The sequence below is a fragment of the Schistocerca piceifrons genome, unplaced genomic scaffold (genome assembly GCF_021461385.2).
Source record: "Schistocerca piceifrons isolate TAMUIC-IGC-003096 unplaced genomic scaffold, iqSchPice1.1 HiC_scaffold_574, whole genome shotgun sequence".
In the NCBI taxonomy this organism is placed as follows: domain Eukaryota; kingdom Metazoa; phylum Arthropoda; class Insecta; order Orthoptera; family Acrididae; genus Schistocerca; species Schistocerca piceifrons.
Window position 1 is genome coordinate 33707 of NW_025728815.1, and position 15057 is coordinate 48763.

Genomic DNA, 15057 nt, shown 5'->3' on the forward strand with positions numbered 1-15057 from the left:
AGGAAATCACCTACACTGACGCACCAACGTCACAGTCCATAGCAGGGGAGACGGAGGCATCCGAGGGAGGGGGACTGGTACCCCGTTCCGCGGATCCCTTACGCTTCGGTTTTTTACGAACAGCATTAACGTTCGGCTGAACGCGTAACTTGCGTCGGCTGACGGGCAAGGAAGCTTCAGCCGCCGGTGACGTAGGAGGGTCAAGTTCTGTATCCGACACCACCCGCGCCGGTCCACATGCGGGATCCGGGGTCGCGGCGGAAACATCCGACGAAACGGAATGGTCAACACCTGCACTAGCTTCCGGCAAACATGGACTGCACGGAGGCGAAACGTGAGCAGGAAGGTCCGAGGCCGCAGAGTTGGAAGGAAGCGGAGCAGCTCCGCTGGCAGAGGTATGGGGCAGCGAAGCAGGAAGTTGTCGCGGCTCCACTTGTTGTGACATCGAAGTCGGTTCGGAAGACGGCGCCAACAGGCCCGACCGACGACCCGACTCGAGAGAAGCTGCGTCGGAGGCCGGAGGGGGGCCAGCAGCCGCCACCGGAACCGCTACCTCAGGAGGGCAGGGAGCAGCTACAGTACACAGTGGCTCGGAGGATGCCGGTCGCTCGGACTGGGGCATCTCAGGGAGATCCTCATCCGTACTATTTCCATCGTGTGGGCGACGCCTCTTATTATTCAAAAGTGGCACACCCACCTGAGGGACAGACGGAACAACATCAGATTTAGCACGCAAAGGAGGAAATTCTGTGTCAGGGTTGCGCAAAACCTGTGGCGGGGCGCTACTACCACTGGACTGTGCTACACCAAGAGCAGAACCACCTGCAACGAGGTCAGCGACCGTTAACTTACGACGCTGTTCGAGAGAATTTTTTAAAACAAAAACCCTCCGCGGACAGTCAGTACGCACGTGACCACTTTCATTGCACAAAAAACAGGTGCCAACCTGACCACTATATGTTACATGGACACGATATCCACCGATCTGCAGGTGAGATGGAATATTCTGCTTAATGTGCATTTCGACTGAACGAATACCACTGTAACATTGCAGGCGATGTTGGCTTGACCAGCGTTCAAGGCGAATGCTCTTTACATCACCATACTTTTGTAGACCCTCCTTAAGATAGACATTATCCACCTCCGGTGGAAGGTTGTAAACACGAACATTGGTATACGTGATGGAAGCATTGGAAAGCACAACGGTACTTACAGAATCATCCCGATGCCGAAAGAGAACTTGATGACCATATTTAGAAAGAATTTTATCAACCTGAAGTGGGTCCATGAACTTAACAAAGAAAACATACAGTTCGGTATCAAAATAAGCAGTGTGCACCTGATCCGAATGAACACCAAAGGTATCTACCAACCAATCATGAATCTCAAGGGAACTAGGTTGCACATTGCGGGTTGACTTGTCGAAAGTAAAACTAACTGTAGCCTGACGAGGAATAACCTGGGACGACATTTTCAAAATAAGCGGTCGAAACCGCTACACACAACACACTGAAATAAGGACAGAAAGTAAAACAAGGTACGAAACAACGACGGAGAAACACTCACAGAAGTTGCAACACAACACGTAAACAACGATAGTCCACTATACGTAACGCTACGGCGGAGCGGAACACTAGGCACGTCCACACTGCACGGCGTCTAAAGCGGAACTGCCCCTGAGCTAAGGAGGCTGCTACAGCTTACACCTCTTTGCGATCGCTACAGCCCTCGAGAAAAATACATTTCAGAGTCCTGAAAATGCGTACAAAGATTTACTCTGCCACAACAATTCGCTACCACTGAGGTCCACAGCGATGACTGACGGGTGCTGCCGTCTTTCGTCTATCGTCATCTGTGATCTTGGCTCAGGCCCGAAAAGACACGCTATTTTGAAATTTTCGGTTCAAAGCATTACATTGGCCCATTTAAAATTGTGCTGCCCCCTGTGAGAATCGAACTCACGACCCCTGGTTTACAAGACCAGTGCTCTGCCCCTGAGCTTAGGAGGCTGCTACAGCTTACACCTCTTTGCGATCGCTACAGCCCTCGAGAAAAATACATTTCAGAGTCCTGAAAATGCGTACAAAGTTTTACTCTGCCACAACAATTCGCTACCACTGAGGTCGACAGCGATGACTGACGGGTGCTGCCGTCTTTCGTCTATCGTCATCTGTGATCTTGGCTCAGGCCCGAAAAGACACCCTATTTTGAAATTTTCGGTTCAAAGCATTACATTGGCCCATTTAAAATTGTGCTGCCCCCTGTGAGAATCGAACTCACGACCCCTGGTTTACAAGACCAGTGCTCTGCCCCTTTTTTTTTTTTTTTTTTTTTTTTTTTTTTTTGGCATTCAAACTAACTTTCAAGTTTATTTTTTAAGGTTACAGAAAAGGATGCAGAAATGTAATTAATATTGCAGAGTGTTCCGAGTATAAGTCAGCTATTTACACAGGTGGTTAAATCAACAGTATCAAACAAATGAATTTTCTAACATAGAATAACAATTCTTTGCAAATCGAAATTATTTAGCATAACAGGCACAGGTATGACAAATGTAACACTATTAAGCACTTATTATTCTAGCACATATTTTTCTAAAAATAACAGTATATATGTGAAGCCCATTTGGAAGGTATCATGGACATCACTCCTCTCAGATGATAAATTCAAATATAGCACATATTAAAATAAAGTGAAACAGTATTCATAATGTGAGAGGTAATTCTTTTGTTTAATCATACACTGCAGTTCACACAGGGACTACAAAAAATGAAGCACAGTGTTCTTTTGAAACAAATATCTCCATGTATGACGGTGTAAAACAAGAAAATGTAAGTACAAACAATCTCTCACAGGGAATGGCTCAGTCATCATCTGCCTCAAGGTTTATGTGATTTCCAAATTTAGCATAAAGGTAAGTTTTCATTTCACTCATTTGGTTTTTTATATTACTGCATTTATCCTCCAAATCCTTTGTTTCTGATAATATCTTGTTTTTGGCTTCCTCCAACATTTTCTCTGTTTGTTCAATATCTTGATTGATGAAAACTTCACCCATAAAATACGGAACAAATTCTGTTTGGTCCATTAGCGTCAATTCATCACATGCCTCCTCCAAATTCTTCAGCTGGTTCTGCTTTGATTTTAGTTCATCCTTATAATCTTCGAGCCTTGCATTATGTCTAGCAAATTCATTAACTTTTGCTGGTCGTCATACGAGATGTGAACGTCTGAATCCGGCTGAAAAGTAGCCGAATTCGAGCTTGCCATTTCCCACGATTAATACGGACTTCAATTAAATCGTAAACACTACCACTGCCACCCCTGAGCTAAGGAGGCTGTTACAGCTTACACCTCTTTGCGATCGCTACAGCCCTCGAGAAAAATACATTTCAGAGTCCTGAAAATGCGTACAAAGATTTACTCTGCCACAACAATTCGCTACCACTGAGGTCCACAGCGATGACTGACGGGTGCTGCCGTCTTTCGTCTATCGTCATCTGTGATCGTGGCTCAGGCCCGAAAAGACACGCTATTTTGAAATTTTCGGTTCAAAGCATTACATTGGCCCATTTAAAATTGTGCTGCCCCCTGTGAGAATCGAACTCACGACCCCTCGTTTACAAGACCAGTGCTCTGCCCCTGAGCTAAGGAGGCTGTTACAGCTTACACCTCTTTGCGATCGCTACAGCCCTCGAGAAAAATACATTTCAGAGTCCTGAAAATGCGTACAAAGATTTACTCTGCCACAACAATTCGCTACCACTGAGGTCCACAGCGATGACTGACGGGTGCTGCCGTCTTTCGTCTATCGTCATCTGTGATCTTGGCTCAGGCCCGAAAAGACACGCTATTTTGAAATTTTCGGTTCAAAGCATTACATTGGCCCATTTAAAATTGTGCTGCCCCCTGTGAGAATCGAACTCACGACCCCTGGTTTACAAGACCAGTGCTCTGCCCCTTTTTTTTTTTTTTTTTTTTTTTTGTACGAAGTCCGACGCCTTATCCATTTTTTTTTATGCTTTATCCATTTTTTTTCTTTTTGTATTTCTTTCACTGTGTTGACCCAGTGCAGCTCGGGGGAGGCGCGTTGGGCAGGGGTCGAAATCCGAGGCCTGGCCATGACGTCTCCTCCTCCCTGCACTGAAGCACAGTGGCACCAATACGTAGTAATTTCCCTTGGTTCAGAGTCTTGTGATACTTATATGTGGACACGGGGCTTGTGATGCAGTGTCTATCCAAACAGGTAAAAGCTTGGCAGGAAAGCAAAATAAGTAAGAGCTAGCGACAATGTCTTCCCTATCGTGAAGTGAGATCAGTATGCCCCTATACCGGTGCCATTAATGTAACTGGCGCAGGAGCGATCAAGAGAAGTGGAAACTTAACCAATCCCCTGCTTTTCGAAGACAATACTAAGCATATTCGCAAAGTCCCTCTTAAGATGTGGGAAAGATTGTTGCGTCCAGTACTCATGAAGCATGTAACCAATAAACGAAATAAAATCGGAAATACCATCACCATCAACCACTGCAAAAATGTAACGGCCAAGAAGCCACATAATGGTATTGTTCTTTGTCCCGGGATAAAAAACCGTGTCCGGCCAGCAGAGAATATCAGTTGTAAATGCCGATTCCGAGCTCCTGGTGAGTAACGCCAATCGTCGGCGCAGCCAGTACCACATGCGAAGACGGTCAGCGCAGGTAAATCGGTGTTGGAGTGTATCAACACAACCACACGTTTGACAAAGCGGAGAGACACTTAAACCTATGCGATGAAGTCGTTCATTCGTAGGAATCAGCTGGTGAACTACCTTATACCATAGGGAGGCAACAGGTGCTGAATGAACGGGTAAGCTAATATTCGTCCATATGTGACGCCAATTAAAACGGGGATATTGCAAAACAATCGGGATGGAAGAAGAAGACCTGTGCCATTTGTCAAGCAGTGTTCGCATAGTAAAAACAGGACGACGTTGGAAGTGGAGATCCAGATAACTAATCTCAATGTAGAAGTCCCGAACATGCCGTAGCTTCGCATTTAGAAGCCCTACGTTAATAGGCGGTGACAAGCTCGCAGGACGAACGACATGGAATAATCGCGAAGTAACAGTCGGGGACTCAGAAAATAAAAGATGGAGGGTGCGCTTAACATAAAGGGCCGCAGCCTTGACACGGACATCGGTGAACGACAAGCCGCCCGCAAGACGCGGCTTCGTAAGAACATCACAACGTAATTTAAAAATGTGCCCCCGCCAAATATATCTGTTGATAAGCTGGACCATTTTTGCACCCTGCATTCTTGGAAGCGGAAACAACTGAGCAACGTAAAATACTTTACATAAAACATAAGTGTCTAATACACGCTTTTTTTGCAGTAGCGGTATCGAACGCCATGAGTGTTCGAATAAAACACCTTGAAGCTTGGAAATGGCCACTTGCCAATTTTTTGCAGCCATACGAAGAGGACACCGTTCAAGATAGATGCCTAAATGTGTACGGTGTTCAACAGCCGTAACCCACGGAACAACCACATTTTCAAAGCCCCGCAAATTCAGAAGTTTGCTTTTACGGGGGTTGAGACGAGAGCCGGAGGCCGCAGAAAATTTATCTAGTTCCATTTTCAACTGCGGCACTTCGGCGGCGGAACGAAGCAAAACAACCAAATCATCAGCATAAGCTGTTGCTGTCAGGGTAACCCCAGAAATCGTAAGACCACGAAGTGTCGAGTTGAGACGAGAGAGGAGTGGTTGAAGGGAGAGAGCATAAAGGGTCATGGATAAAGGGCTACCTTGCGGGACGCCACGTTTAATATCAATGACCTTCGTTAGCTGGCCATTAATGTCAATCTTAGCAGAAATACCAGTCGTCATATTCTTAAGTACCAGCAGCGCCTTTTCATTAAAACCGAGTCGGCGCAGCAGAAGCTCTAAAAACGAATGGGACACACGATCAAAAGCCTTACTAAAATCAACAAATAAAAGCGCACAGGAAATATTGGTGACAGCGACAATCGACACGACATCACGATACCCCGCCAGAGGAGTCAATATGGAGCGCCCTGGAAAGCAGCTTTGACAAGGAGTTATCACAAGTGTAAGCAAGAGGGATAGACGTGCATTAACAGCCCTAGCAGCCGTCTTATAATCAAAATTTAAAAGGGTTAAAGGACGAAAGTCACTAGCTGTCTTCAAACCAGCAGATTTTGGTATCAGGACAACCGTACCTCTCTTGAAATCGGCTGGAATTGTGCCACCATTCAAGATTTCATTTACAATATCCGTAAAAACAGGCCCTATAATAGTCCAAAAGCGAACAAAAAATTCCTTAGGAAGGCCATCCGGACCAGGAGATTTGTGAGATGGTGAACAAGCAATGAAAGCTGAAATTTCGTCTGCAGTAAAAGGAGCTAAAAATTCCACATTATGGTCCTCTGTTAAAACTGATGGGATAGCAGTTAAAATCTCATCAACATCAAGCGGATCAGAATCAGCCACAGCATATAAGGTCTCATAGTAGCAGGTAAGTTCATGGGTTATTTGATTCTGTAAGGTAAGCCGGCAACCATCAGCTGCCATAAGGCCGTCAATCAATACACGTCGACGGTTCTTGTGGTGACGAAACAGGTGGTACATGGAAGTCATTTCATGTGCTAAGGTGGACGGCGGTTTAGATTTAATCTTCAATCCTTCCATCTGAAGCCGTTTAATACTAAGGAGCTTGGCTTTAATTTTCCGAATCTCAGAAAGGTGGGCACATGTCATTCGAGAAGTATCATAAAGTTCGCGAAGCACCGAATAATAATACTCAAAAGTCAGTTTCAGATCTCGCGCTCTATTATAACTGTAGGACATTAAAGTGCGACGTAGTTTTGGCTTCGCACAGTGGATCCACCAGTGAAGCTTAGACGGATAGTATCGCAGAGAACGTAAACACATGTCCCACGCCGTCTGTATTAGAGGTTCGATGTCAGGGTCATCGAGCAAGGAGACATTTAATTTCCACAGCGGCCGATAAAGTTTAAGAGGCTGACGCTCCAAATTAATTATAACCGCAAGGGCACAATGATCCGTAAAACTGGCTGGAATAACATCTACATTTAAAACAGAAACACTAAGGGGATCAGAAATATACAATCGGTCCAGTCGACTACTTGACGTGGCAGTAAAAAATGTAAATTTAACTAAAGTGGGGTGTTTAACCTCCCACGCATCGCGTAGTCGTAGTTGACGTACAAGAGAATGTAGCTCGAAACAATAATTAAAATGAGGCGATTGGTCCTTAGCTTGTAATACACAATTAAAATCACCCCCCAATATCAAAGTCGCAGGATTTTTGCGTAAAAGATAAATCAGATCCTCTTTATAAAAACGAGACCTTTCCTGCCGTTTGCTGGAACCAGAGGGGGCGTAAATATTAACCAAGGTTGTGTCAAATAACCGACAACCAATACCCCTTCCCGAGTCTAAGAGCTCAATTTCGGTAACGGGGATACCGTCACGAATTAGTAAGGCAGTACCTGTGGAAAACTCAGGCGCAAAATTTATAATAGTGCGAAAGCCAGGAACAAACAGGTGTGCAACGGAGACTTCCTGCAGGAAAACAACATCAGCTGCAGAGTCATAAATGAACTGCTGCAGAGACGCTAACTTCAGAGCAGATTGAATGCTATTTATATTTAAGGTAATAAACGTGTACGCCTGCAACATCAACAAAACAAAAGGGAAAATGAACCCTAATTACACCACATTAGAAGCAACGTCATCCAGATCATCAACATCAGACATGGCAGAGGGTGATTGCCCGGAATCAACGGAATCAGAGTCATCCTTTGCATGCTTGTGTTTTTTCCGCACCGCGTGAAGATTGGGGGGCACTTTCACCCGACGGCGTATCTGATGCACACCAGATTCAAGAGCAGGTGGAGTGGGGGGTTCGAGATCAGGCACGTCAACCAAGGCATCCGAAGGATTAGCAGGGCGAGAGGAATCAGAAGAAGGAGCAAGCAAGGGGAAAACTGCATCAGGAACATCGGCACCGGCATCAGAAGGTGTAGGTATTGGAAGTGTAGGAGGTGGAGAGATAGGGTTGGAATCCGCTGAAGCGGAGCGCGCAGTTCTAGAAGCGATTTTCCGACAAACAGCTGTCTGCACCGAAGTGTCGTCAACATGTGGTGATGCCTGTGTCGGGGGGGATGTCAACACCACCTCGACCGAATGTTGGGGCTCTTGCGCCGACGGCGTGGCAGCAAGTTTGACGTCATCAGGCAAAGCAGGAGACACAGTGGGAACAGAATCCAAAACAAGCATGGGAGATTCCGGAAGTCTCTCGTCAGATCCGCAAACCGGCTGCGAAACAGCAGCTTCGTCATCAGTGCTACCGGTATCACTAGCACGACGGCGTTTGTTATTGGAAACAGACGGGATCGGTGTAGAAGCAGCCGATACATCTGGGCGAGTGGGTAACGGGGGAAAACCTGCATCAGAGGAAGGTGTCACCCGTTGTGAAGAATCTACTGCAGGAGGCTGACAGGAGACAGTGGAGGAAGCTGCTGGCACAAGATCGGCAACCGTTAATTTGCGGCATTGTGCTAGCCCATTTTTAAGCACAAACACCCGCTTAGGGCAATTAGCACGAACATGACCATTTTCATTACATAGAAAACACGTACCAACTTGCCCCTCATAAGTAAGATGAACACGATAACCACATACAACCAGATGGGACGGTATGTTCGACTTAATATGCATTTCAACCGATCTGACACCATTATAACATTGCAGCTTATGTTGTGCAGACCAACGTTCATTTCGAATTGACCGAACGGTACCATAACCAAGCAAAGCTTCCTTGAGGTAACTGTTTTCAACTTCAGGGGGTAAATTATAAACCCGAACTGTGGTATACGTAATTTCAGCATTTGAAACAGTAACACTGCTAACAGAACCATCTCTATGACGGAACGACACTTGCTCACCATGTTTAAGTAAAATCTTATCTAGCAAAACCGGGTTCAACAATTTCACAAAAAAGCAGTAAAGTTCTGTGTCAAAATACGCCGTATGTACCTGGTCCGATGTAATGCCAATCGTATCCACAATCCATTCGTGAATTTCCAACGAAGTTGGTTGAACATTCCTGGTAGCCTTGTTAAATTGAAAACTGAGAGTACACTTCCGCGGAAACAACCGGGAAGCCATAACACTTAATTAATGCGGCAAGAGCCGCTATACAACACAAGTCACAACACAAACACTAAGGCGACGAAACAACGAAGAAAAGAAGACAAAGAAACGTCACACACAGAAAGTAAATAGTCACAACCCGAGGGAAACGGCGGATCGAATACACAGCACGTGCGATCGCTGTCGCGTCTCAAGCGGAACTGCCCCTGAGCTAAGGAGGCTGCTACAGCTTACACCTCTTTGCGATCGCTACAGCCCTCGAGAAAAATACATTTCAGAGTCCTGAAAATGCGTACAAAGATTTACTCTGCCACAACAATTCGCTACCACTGAGGTCCACAGCGATGACTGACGGGTGCTGCCGTCTTTCGTCTATCGTCATCTGTGATCTTGGCTCAGGCCCGAAAAGACACGCTATTTTGAAATTTTCGGTTCAAAGCATTACATTGGCCCATTTAAAATTGTGCTGCCCCCTGTGAGAATCGAACTCACGACCCCTGGTTTACAAGACCAGTGCTCTGCCCCTTTTTTTTTTTTTTTTTTTTTTTTTCACATTCTACCAGGAAGATTTATTTGTGGATTACACGTCAATTGGCTGATTGTATACTGTGAACTTTTTTTATCCAACTGTTTTTTAATTAAAAAACATCTGCTTCACAAACAAATCTGAGAACATGCTATCAGCTGTTGTAAATGGTATTTTATCATGTCAGTGTATTCTTCTAAATTTAAGATTGTCACTTTAAGCACATAACTTACTTTTATTATTTTAGAAACAACTGCTTTCAAAGTTGCAGGAGATCAAAAATTAATACAGCTAACACTCTTTCTGTATGAGACAGATTTAACATTCATTCATAATAGTTATCATATGTTAGGGGAGGAAGAAAAAGCATGAGCACTTAGTAAAAACAAGCACTGATACATTTTATTTTATCAGATACTTTTACACCATTTCCCACATAACAGGTACAAATAATGTCAGAAGAGCCCTTCGCTGAACAATGGTAAACATGGATCATTGCGTGACTCATGTCTTAGTCCCTTCATTACACATAATCACTTTTGACTGTACATTTTTTTATTTAGTATTCACAGTGACTACCAACCAAATTGAAATATTGGAACTAAAATTTAATGATTAGTTCTACAACTGCTGTCATTTCTTAATTTTATTTTAAACTGAGCCAAGTTTCATAGAAAGATATCCCTATGCTTTCATTTACTACAGATTCACAGATTGAGTGCACATTAGTTTGTGGGAGCAATACAGTTAATACCAGCAAAACAAGTCATATCTGAGGCCTGGCAAGTACAATCTTGTGTAAATTAAAGAGAAACTTTCACAGACCAAAAAGTAAATTATCATACAGTTGAAAAATCCTTCATTCACTGTCTAACAACAAACTCACAATATGCTTCAGGTATCACGGGTTCTCGCGTAATATGTTTTTGATGTGACCAGTAATAAAATAACGTTACTATAAACATGGAAAAATATTTCTCACTTTTTGAATGTTAGGAGATAGTGACAGGCAATCAAAACTAAAATATATGTATATAAGAGACACTGCAAGTCTTAATTGTGCATGGCAGTGCGATAGCTTTGACAGAAATGGTCATGTTTGTAACTTAAAAAGTTACCTGCATGAATAATAAAATTTTGACTCCCATCAGCTTCTATATGGCTTAAATTCTCAATAACAGGATATACTTCCATCATTAAAATTACAGCATTGTCCTACGAATGTTCCTTATACAAACATAACTTTATCCTTGCTTCTGGAAGAACGAAGAAATATTTTATCAATGCCATCAAAGACCTCTGAAGCAGATTTGGAGGCATCAATCCTGTGATGTATACCTCTCAAGCTGTAATAGTCTACCAGTGGCTTCGTCTGCTTATGGTATGCTTCCAGACGTTTTTTCAGCGCTTCAACATTATCATCTGAGCGACGTATCAGTGGTTCACCTGTTAAATCATCCTTCATGGGAACTTTTGGAGGATGAAATTCTTCGTGATACGAACGACCACTTGCTGGATGTATTAGCCGGCCTGTAATTCTTCGAACCAGATAATTGTCATCAATACTGAATTCCACAACAGCATCTAGTGCAGTATTTCTTTTCTCCAGTAGTTTATCCAGCTTCTCTGCCTGTGGGACAGTTCTTGGAAAACCGTCTAAAAGAAACCCATTTTTACATTCTGGACGATCAAGATTAGTGTCAATCAGATTAACAACAAGCTCATCACTTACAAGTTTTCCTTCATCCATTGTTTTCTTCAGCTGTTTTCCCAGAAGGGAGCCAGAGGATATTTCTGCGCGCAGCATATCGCCAGTTGACAGGTGACACACACAATATTTGTTCCTAAGTAGTGGAGCCTGTGTGCCCTTGCCGGAGCCCGGTGGTCCTAAAAGAACAGCTTTTATTCCTGCAGGTGTTGTGTCAGCTGGTTCCTCTTTAGGAACTTCAGCAGTTTGAGGTGGCATTGTATTTGTCTGCGCTTGCTCTCAACAGATTTCAATAGGAGGATACAAAATGTACCACTGTGTCACATGCACAAACAAGCAATTAACTTGCTACCAGCACTACACCCCTGAGCTAAGGAGGCTGCTACAGCTTACACCTCTTTGCGATCGCTACAGCGCTCGAGAAAAATACATTTCAGAGTCCTGAAAATGCGTACAAAGATTTACTCTGCCACAACAATTCGCTACCACTGAGGTCCACAGCGATGACTGACGGGTGCTGCCGTCTTTCGTCTATCGTCATCTGTGATCTTGGCTCAGGCCCGAAAAGACACGCTATTTTGAAATTTTCGGTTCAAAGCATTACATTGGCCCATTTAAAATTGTGCTGCCCCCTGTGAGAATCGAACTCACGACCCCTGGTTTACAAGACCAGTGCTCTGCCCCTTTTTTTTTTTTTTTTTTTTTTTTTTTTTTTTTTTTTTTTTTTGTTTTTTTTAAATTAATTTTTGGTAATTTAATTCCAAGTAGGTCACGAAAAGGAATAGGTTACATAGTTACAGTTAAACACACACTACTGGGAAGTACATGCTCAACAATTACAGATACTATTATTTACAGAGTAATAGTTATACTGGACTTCCATACAATATCCATTACAGATTTCACAGGAACTTTCAAGCCACCAAGTATTAACCACTAGTGGTAACTGACAGGAAAAACATTTATCAACAGTACCAACAAAGCAAACAAATCTTCAAGAATTACAATGTCTCTAAATGGACATGATAATAACAGCAAAGCCCAATGAAAAAACTTGTAAGTATATACAATTTCTGATCAACACAAAATTCCTAGCACTTCACTTCATAAAGTAACAGTTTTTACAAAAAATCCATAATTCCACAAAAGTGTATCCATACAGTGCCGGGGAAAAAAAACCTTGACACTTTAGTTATGATGTGCAAGCAACAGAAGAGAATGATTTCTGACAGCAAACTCAGAATGCATAGTATCAACACTTCACAGTGGAAATTTGGCTGTTTAATATCACATTGTTGAATTAATGTTCAAAGCAGTTAAAATATTGTTAATTCCCTCCTGCTTTGCTAAGTGTCATTTCAGCAAAGTCTTGCACCAAGTCTTTCTTGTCAGAATGACTATCTTTCTTCTGTCTTGCACCAAATATAGAACTCCCCACTCTAACATTTGTGCTACCAAGCTCGATCGCATGTTCAAAATCATCTGACATCCCCATGGACAGCTCAACTTCTTCCAACTTCATACTCAGCGATTTACATACTTCAGTTCTCACATTTCTCAGACAAAGAAAGTCAGGATTTGGGCCCAAAGCTGTATCATAGCCATATATGCCAATTGTCATCAAACCAACAAATTCCAGATTCTGACAGGAATCTTTAACATATTTCACGACTGACACAGCCTCTTCTGGTTCACATCCACTTTTCTCTTCCTCACCGCTGGTATTTACTTGAACCATGACTTTCAGCTTGCTATTGTGGTGTAGTTTCTTCCAAGCAGCATCTAAAGCTGACGCCAATTTCTCAGAATGTACTGTTTCTACCATGAACAAACCAGGAGTACTTACAATCTTGTTCACTTTATTTCGTTGCAAGTGGCCAATGAAGTGCCAACAAATTTCTGGACATTTTTTGCAAATATCAGGATCATTCCCCTTTTCAATCAATTCTTGTACATAATTCTCTCCAAAATGACGTTGGCCATTTTCGTAAGCTGCTATTACCAATTCCTTCGGCTTAGTCTTGCTGACAGCCACTAATCTTGGTTCGTGGGTTTTGTACTCTGGTGGTCTACGTTCAGCTGCGGCTCTGACTTTATTAAGGATCACACCCAAGTTCTTGGCAATATCTAGTTCTCCCATTACTGTGTGTATCATTGGAAATTCTAGAACACTACCATATGTTGCATGTATGGAACGGTACAAATCCAGAAAAAAAAGTTACCTCTGCGAGACGATACCACGTGATTTTTTTCCCCACTGTCTTTAATACCTAAACGCTGTTAATAGATACATGTCGCTACTCTACTCGTTGATGAAAATTGCTCGAATCATCTAGTACAAGTACCCACATCCTTACTGCCACAGAAGATTCATGAAAGTGAGTGGTGGCATCCCAGCATCTGCTCCCTTCTTGAAACCTAGGTAAAGAACTGTTGGTATAAAACCAATATGGAAAATACACTTTGCTGTATCAATGATAATTGTTAAACGTTTTTTTGTTTCTGGATTCATTTTAACCATTTTAACTTAATATGTATGCCCTACACGCAGTTTCACGCTTACTGTCTCACACACTCACCGTAAACCAGTATTACTGTTCCCCTGAGCTAAGGAGGCTGCTACAGCTTACACCTCTTTGCGATCGCTACAGCCCTCGAGAAAAATACATTTCAGAGTCCTGAAAATGCGTACAAAGATTTACTCTGCCACAACAATTCGCTACCACTGAGGTCCACAGCGATGACTGACGGGTGCTGCCGTCTTTCGTCTATCGTCATCTGTGATCTTGGCTCAGGCCCGAAAAGACACGCTATTTTGAAATTTTCGGTTCAAAGCATTACATTGGCCCATTTAAAATTGTGCTGCCCCCTGTGAGAATCGAACTCACGACCCCTGGTTTACAAGACCAGTGCTCTGCCCCTGAGCTAAGGAGGCTGCTACAGCTTACACCTCTATGCGATCGCTACAGCCCTCGAGAAAAATACATTTCAGAGTCCTGAAAATGCGTACAAAGATTTACTCTGCCACAACAATTCGCTACCACTGAGGTCCACAGCGATGACTGACGGGTGCTGCCGTCTTTCGTCTATCGTCATCTGTGATCTTGGCTCAGGCCCGAAAAGACACGCTATTTTGAAATTTTCGGTTCAAAGCATTACATTGGCCCATTTAAAATTGTGCTGCCCCCTGTGAGAATCGAACTCACGACCCCTGGTTTACAAGACCAGAGCTATGCCCCTGAGCTAAGGAGGCTGCTACAGCTTACACCTCTTTGCGATCGCTACAGCCCTCGAGAAAAATACATTTCAGAGTCCTGAAAATGCGTACAAAGATTTACTCTGCCACAACAATTCGCTACCACTGAGGTCCACAGCGATGACTGACGGGTGCTGCCGTCTTTCGTCTATCGTCATCTGTGATCTTGGCTCAGGCCCGAAAAGACACGCTATTTTGAAATTTTCGGTTCAAAGCATTACATTGGCCCATTTAAAATTGTGCTGCCCCCTGTGAGAATCGAACTCACGACCCCTGGTTTACAAGACCAGTGCTCTGCCCCTGAGCTAAGGAGGCTGCAACACTTACCGCTCTTTGCGATCGCTACAGCCCTCGAGAAAAATACATTTCAGAGTCCTGAAAATGCG

The 15057-nt window shown here is 43.5% G+C and overlaps 2 protein-coding genes and 5 non-coding genes across 7 annotated transcripts; all 7 read right to left on the minus strand.

Annotated features, from left to right (window-relative positions):
• Nucleotides 1-1937: 1937 nt before the first annotated feature.
• Trnat-ugu lies at nucleotides 1938-2009 on the minus strand. The gene has a single exon. It is a non-coding gene; the product is annotated as a tRNA-Thr (tRNA).
• A 1576-nt stretch (nucleotides 2010-3585) lies between these two features.
• Trnat-ugu lies at nucleotides 3586-3657 on the minus strand. The gene has a single exon. It is a non-coding gene; the product is annotated as a tRNA-Thr (tRNA).
• A 6965-nt stretch (nucleotides 3658-10622) lies between these two features.
• Nucleotides 10623-11771, minus strand: LOC124760563 (adenylate kinase-like). The gene has a single exon (XM_047249105.1). The coding sequence runs from the start codon at nucleotides 11671-11673 to the stop codon at nucleotides 10936-10938; it is 738 nt and encodes a 245-aa protein (XP_047105061.1). The 5' UTR covers nucleotides 11674-11771; the 3' UTR covers nucleotides 10623-10935.
• A 383-nt stretch (nucleotides 11772-12154) lies between these two features.
• On the minus strand, nucleotides 12155-14013 carry LOC124760562 (pyridoxal phosphate homeostasis protein-like). The gene is made up of 2 exons (XM_047249104.1): nucleotides 13995-14013; nucleotides 12155-13833 (listed from the first exon to the last, which is right to left on the minus strand). Exon 2 carries the CDS (start codon nucleotides 13568-13570, stop codon nucleotides 12743-12745), a length of 828 nt encoding a protein of 275 aa, XP_047105060.1. The 5' UTR covers nucleotides 13571-13833; nucleotides 13995-14013; the 3' UTR covers nucleotides 12155-12742.
• Nucleotides 14014-14278: 265 nt separating this feature from the next.
• On the minus strand, nucleotides 14279-14350 carry Trnat-ugu. The gene has a single exon. It is a non-coding gene; the product is annotated as a tRNA-Thr (tRNA).
• A 246-nt stretch (nucleotides 14351-14596) lies between these two features.
• On the minus strand, nucleotides 14597-14668 carry Trnat-ugu. Its single transcript has one exon. It is a non-coding gene; the product is annotated as a tRNA-Thr (tRNA).
• A 246-nt stretch (nucleotides 14669-14914) lies between these two features.
• Trnat-ugu lies at nucleotides 14915-14986 on the minus strand. Its single transcript has one exon. It is a non-coding gene; the product is annotated as a tRNA-Thr (tRNA).
• Nucleotides 14987-15057: the final 71 nt, after the last annotated feature.